A 5,515-nucleotide genomic window follows, 5' to 3' on the forward strand; every position below is an offset into this window, starting at 1 on the left:
AATTTTGAAATACAACATAGCTACCACCAATTTGCTGCAAATGCCTTCGCATTGTATTTGTTTGTGGCAGAGGAGTAAATCCGACAAAAATAAATTCTTATACACATCCACCCTTGTGGGATTAATAGCAAGATGAAATATTTCAAATTAAATAAATGAAGATAAAAATCATATAAAATAATATAAACATTCCTCCTGGATCTCCTCAAGCAAGATTTTCCTCAGCACACTGCCTAATACACCAACCTTCATTAAAAAAAGTGAAAAACCAAGATCTGCTTATTGAGAATGAGGCAAAAGGATGCAATTGACGCTGGCCTGGTATTTTACTTCTTGTCGATTGGGGTAACAACTTTTCCTAACCTCCAGTATCGATGTCAGTCCACCCCAGAACTCTGAGGCCATTTGCACTGGGAAGAGCACACACGGCTAATAAGTGCACGGCACGCGTGCAACTTCTGATGCCTTTGCAGATCCTCAGAGGCCCCTCTCCCAAAGGCTGTCAAAGATGCTAGTGGCAACTCCTCCGATACTTGCCATGGACAGGTCAAGTGGAGAGGGTTTTATTTAATTTGGAAGAGGAAGAGTTTGCTCTGCCGTCTCTCCGTGCTCCCACAGTGTGTACTCAAGCATTAGTGGACAAATACATCAAATAAATATCAGATAAAAGCACCCAAAATACGCTTGGTAATGCAAAGAAAGGATATATTTTAGGGTACGGTCAGAGAAGATATTCAAAGCCTCCATTGTTGCTTCTAGAAATGTCAGGACAATTCAGAAATGTCAGTTCCTTTACCGGTTTCCAGATTGTAATTGAAGGATCATGTAGCTCTCTCGCTCTTTCTCTCTCTTTCTCTCTCTCTAAATAGGTCTATAAAGATCAGCTGGAAAGTGCAGACAGAATTGTTCACTGGTTAGCTTTACGTAGAGCTACAGGGTATATATGTGCTTTGTTTTGTCTTATTGATCAATCTAGCTTACATTTTTCGCGCACACACAAACAAAAATCAGGAAAAATAAAAAGCCGATGAAAAACACGAACAACACAAAACAAATAAGGTTCCATTCGTGCAAATTTTGCTTCACTGGATAAAGCACTTCTTGACACAGTAATGTCCAGAATCCCCCTCCCCCAGAAAAATACAGGACTGAGACTGAAGCCATTCTTTTTTTTTTTTTCTTTTTTTTCTCTTTTTTTTTTTCTTTTTTTTTTTTTTTCTTTTTTCCTTAAGGCTATACAACACAAAGAAATAAAGCATGGAAAGAACACCTCATTGGGCTGAACACTTCATTCTTCTGGCTCTGGAGCGAGCCTTTGACAAAGCAATTGTGTGGTCCAAGTTATTTGTCTCATTGGGACAACAACGAGAGAAAGAAAAAGAGGAAAAAATGAAAGAGAGGAAAAAAAATAAAAAAGAATAAGAAAGGCAATGATCCCAACAATAAAATCCGAAATTGACTTTACAATCACAGGTACAAATTGCTCAGGTCGATAATTTCATTTCTCCTAAAGATCACTGTCGTCTAAAACTAATTAGAGGCGCAGGTTCCCGAGGAATTGTCAATATTCAAAGCAAATGTTGGAGTTTAGAAGGTTATCATTCTTCTACCGTGACAGTCTGACGGGGTGACTGGAAATATTGTCATGTGCTGCCAAGTTCAGGGTGTCGTTAACGATTGAATCCTTGCTCCGGCTCCTGGATCTGTCTCCTATTCAGCCTTCTTTTATAGCGGAAAGACTAAGAAGCCGGAAAAGGTTGAATATTTCCACCCTCCCATGAGGTTACCCCTTTCCAGTTTGAGATGCACTTTGTCTTCTCTTTCCATGTGGAGCAAGACCCCATTGCTGGCTGCTTCTCTGGTGACGTCCTGATCCCCTGCAAAAGCTGAAATCACTGGGTAGCCGTTTTGCATTAAACTTACCTAAAAAGCGCAAAGAGAGAGAATCTGAGTTTTCTCAATACTCTCAATGACTTTATTGCCCTGTGCACATCACCGAACTTTTGTGCGGGTTAGAAACGGGGTTGAATTAAGCTAAGGCAATGTGTGATTTCTGTCATGCATACAGGCCCCTTTCACTGAAATAACCTACAGTCTCGTTCTTTGCTTGCTGGTTTTGTAAATGCACCTTAGTGTCTAGAAATGAGCATTTGGAAAAAAAAAAGGGAAGATAGCGTCTTCTTTAGATCACAACCCACCTGGATGGTTTGTCTGTTATAGACCTTGACCACGTGGAAACTGAAACTATATATCCCTTTTCTTGGTGCTACAAATATACTGGAAGCAAGATCAAAATGGTTGCCAATATTAACTAATACCTGGAAAGTAAACAAACAAACAAACCAAAACAAAACAAGAAAGAGAGAGAGAGAAAGAGAGAAATCAGACCCCACCTTAGAAAAGCGCCAGTGAAAATCTGACATGAGCTCGATGACCGATATAAAGCCTAGTTGAAATGGCATTTGCAGCACAATTAAAAGTGCAGTGCAGGGGAAAGGAGCCAAGTTACAGAGACATTTAAAAAGCATCACAGTTCATAAAACGATTTAGTTACGCAAAAATGATCTCCAAAGCCTGTTAGATGAAGTGCAAATGTCCACACTGCACTGTCAATAAAGCAAAGGTGGCAGAAGCGGGAGGGGAGGGAGGTGGAGGGAAGGGAAGGAGGGAGGGGAAAGAAGCGAGGAAAAAAAACCCGAAACTCATCAACTCATAATGCAAATGTATGGGGTTTAGCTAGCACCACTGAAATCAGACCTGCCCTCGTGTTTAATAGGGTATAGAACTAAAATCGTACTGCAGAGAGGGGCGAAGGGGGAGAGAGGATGCTCAGCAACAGCAACACCTGCCAGCTCATGCCTCCCTGTCCCTCTGGAGGGCTGTGCGGCTGGGGTGGGCCTGCTCCTCCTCCCCGACAGCAGTCAATCTGCCATATATTTCAATGTCTTTTGGAACAAAGAAAAAAAGAGTAAGAGTGGAGCCCTCCGGCAGATGTGCAAAGCCTCACTGGGAAGCGGTGGCCGCATCCTGGCCCCGCAGAGGCTGGCGGTGCGGAACCCGCCGATTTGAGGGGCATCCAGCCCCGGCTCATCCTCTCCCTCCTTTTCCAAGCTCCAGCGATGGGCAGCCTGATTTGGCTCCAAAGGCACGGGTAAGGAGGGGAAGAAAAACCCGTGGGCCCGTGGCCATCCCATGTGGCGAGCGGGAGAGCCCGAACCAGCTGCTCCGTCGTGCCTGTCCCCGTGGCACCCCGGCCACCCTCAGCTTTGCGGGCTGCAACCTCTGTTTTAACGAAGAAAAATGCAAAGCGGGAGGAGAAAAAACCCCAAACCCCCCCAAATCCTGAGCCTTTCCTCCCAAATAGCCAAACCCTATTGTTTCCAAGAAAGGGGGAAAAAAAAATAAATATATTAATCCATTATTGTGGGAGAACCGAGGGAAGAACGCCTTCAAACTCCTAAGAACTGAGCACTGTGGGGTAAAGCGTCTAAAATATGCTGTACTTGAAGCAAGTTCTTTTTTTTTTTTTTTTTTTTTCCTTTCCCTCGACTGATCTGACTTTACGAGATCCTGTACGCGAGGAATAGCTGTGCAAACTCATTAGGAGGGACAGGTAGACAGATGAATGACAGTCGGACGGACAGATGGAAAAAGAAAAAAAAAAAAAAAAAACCCAACCGCAAACAAACCAGAGAAAACAGTTTGCGTGTGCTGATTTTGGCTGACTCTGCAATACTACTTCAGGAGTCAGAGGCGGTAGAAAAAAAGTAAAATTCATCGCAAAAAAAAAGCAAGCGGAAGGACGGGGCATGGGCTCCGGGAAGGAAGCGGTGCGGAGGGGAAGCGGCAGGAGGGCCCGGCCGGCCCGGCCGCCGCGCAGGATAACACCGCTCCGGTATAACCCACCGGGGACCTCGGTCGCCTCGTTTGACAAGGCGGGAAACACCCTCTTCTTCCTCAGCCCTCCCTCCCCATGAGAGATGCTGTAACATCGCCAAATGCGCTCGCAACGGGCAGACCCGCCGACTCCCCGGCGGTAAATCTGTCCTCCCCTTGCCCTGAAAACGAGCATTGCCCACGGAGCACCGACGGGGAGGACGGGGGAGGAACGGGATCCGCGCTCTTGGCCCCGGGTCGTCCCTGACTGCCCGGGGCAATCCGGAGCTGCAAGGCTCCCCGGCGAGCGTCTGAGGCACAAAAAACTCGCACGTTAAAGCTCTCTCCGTGCTGGCGATGGGACCGGACAAGAAGTCGGCGTGTGTGCGTCCCCTCCGTTACCGCCCCAGGAAAGCCCCGCGGGCACCTAAAAACCGCCCCAACTTCCCAAACTCGTGCTGGGGAGTTGGGCTGCAGAACTGCTGCTGAGGGGGTGAGCCGGGCTTAAAAGGCGGCGGGGGAGCAAGAAGGGAACCCGGCGTGGAGCGGCGGGGGGCTAGGGGCGGGGGGTGTCCGCGCAGGGAGGCGAGGGGCCGGGGGGGGGACGGGCAGCGAAGGCGAAGCAGGCGGCGGCTGACCTGGTCGAAGTAGATGGTCATGGTGCGGTTGCTCATCTCGGAGGGCTCGTGGTTGGTGCTGCGGGTGGCCGAGAAGGCCACCTTGGCGCTGCCCGAGCGCACCGAGATCCCCAGGGAGGAGGTGATGGCGCCGTCGGCCGAGGGGCTGGAGTCGCACACCACCAGGCACTTCCCCTCCAGGACGATGGGCTCCGTGTCGTTCTGCGCCCGCACCGGGCACCCGGCGGGCAGCAGCAGCAGCAGCAGCGGTAGCGCCGCCGCCAGGCAGCAGCAGCAGCCGCCGCCGCCGCCGCCCGCCGGCTCGGCCGGCGCCCCCCGCCGCCGCCGCCCCATGCCCACCGCCGGACCGCCGCCGCTCCGGCTCGCCGCCGCCATGCGGGCGCACCGCGCCGCCGCCACCACCACCGGGGGCGGGCGGGCGGGCGCGGCGAGGCGGAGGGGGCTGCGCGCCTGCTGCCGCCGCGGCGCCCCGCGGCCAGCGCTCTGCGGGACGGCGGCTGGGCAGCGGCGGCTGGGGCCGCGCCTTCCTCCCCTCCTCCTCCTCCTCCTCCGCCGCCTCCTCCTCCTCCTCCTCCTCCTCCTCCTCCTCCGCCCGCCTCCTCCGCGCGGGGCGAAGGAGCCTCCTCAGAGGGCGGGCGGCGCGCAGCAGCCTGGCAAGGGCAAAGGCGGCGGTGAAGCAGGGAAGCGGGCGGGCGGGAGCCGGGCGCCGCGCCGCCCGCCACCTCCCCGGCCGGTGCGGGCTCCCGCCCCGTCCCCGACGCGGGCGCCCCAGCCGGTACAACTGGGCGGGGAGAGACCGCGCTGCCCCGGCAGACAGACGGCTCCTCGCCTCTCGCTCTCCCTCCCGTCCCCCAGCAGCGGGGGGGGTCCCGCAGCCCCAGCCGTGCGGGGAGGCGGGACGGGGACGGGCAGCGCGGCAGATTTCGCCCCTGCGCCCACGGGGGAGCACCCCGTGGGCGCCTCGGACGGTCCCTTTCCCGCCCCGCCAAAGCCCGGCGAGT

General features: G+C 53.0%; 1 protein-coding gene across 1 annotated transcript; it reads right to left on the bottom strand.

Moving 5' to 3' along the window:
• Positions 1–1,108: 1,108 nt before the first annotated feature.
• CBLN2 (cerebellin 2 precursor) lies at positions 1,109–4,847 on the bottom strand. The gene is made up of 3 exons (XM_049830314.1): positions 4,515–4,847; positions 2,199–2,318; positions 1,109–1,923 (listed from the first exon to the last, which is right to left on the bottom strand). Exons 1-3 carry the CDS (start codon positions 4,845–4,847, stop codon positions 1,726–1,728), a joined length of 651 nt encoding a protein of 216 aa, XP_049686271.1. The 3' UTR covers positions 1,109–1,725.
• Between the last annotated feature and the right edge of the window lie 668 nt (positions 4,848–5,515).

This window comes from Accipiter gentilis, chromosome 27 (genome assembly GCF_929443795.1).
Source record: "Accipiter gentilis chromosome 27, bAccGen1.1, whole genome shotgun sequence".
In the NCBI taxonomy this organism is placed as follows: domain Eukaryota; kingdom Metazoa; phylum Chordata; class Aves; order Accipitriformes; family Accipitridae; genus Astur; species Astur gentilis.

Excerpts from the sequence above, each read along its gene's own strand:
- CBLN2 (XM_049830314.1), bottom strand. The coding sequence starts at position 4,847 with ATGGGGCGGCGGCGGCGGGGGGCGCCGGCCGAGCCGGCGGGCGGCGGC. Across the intron at positions 2,319-4,514 it reads TGACCATCTACTTCGACCAG|GTATTAGTTAATATTGGCAA; the intron begins GTCAGCCGCCGC and ends TTTACTTTCCAG. Across the intron at positions 1,924-2,198 it reads ATAACAGACAAACCATCCAG|GTAAGTTTAATGCAAAACGG; the intron begins GTGGGTTGTGAT and ends TGCGCTTTTTAG.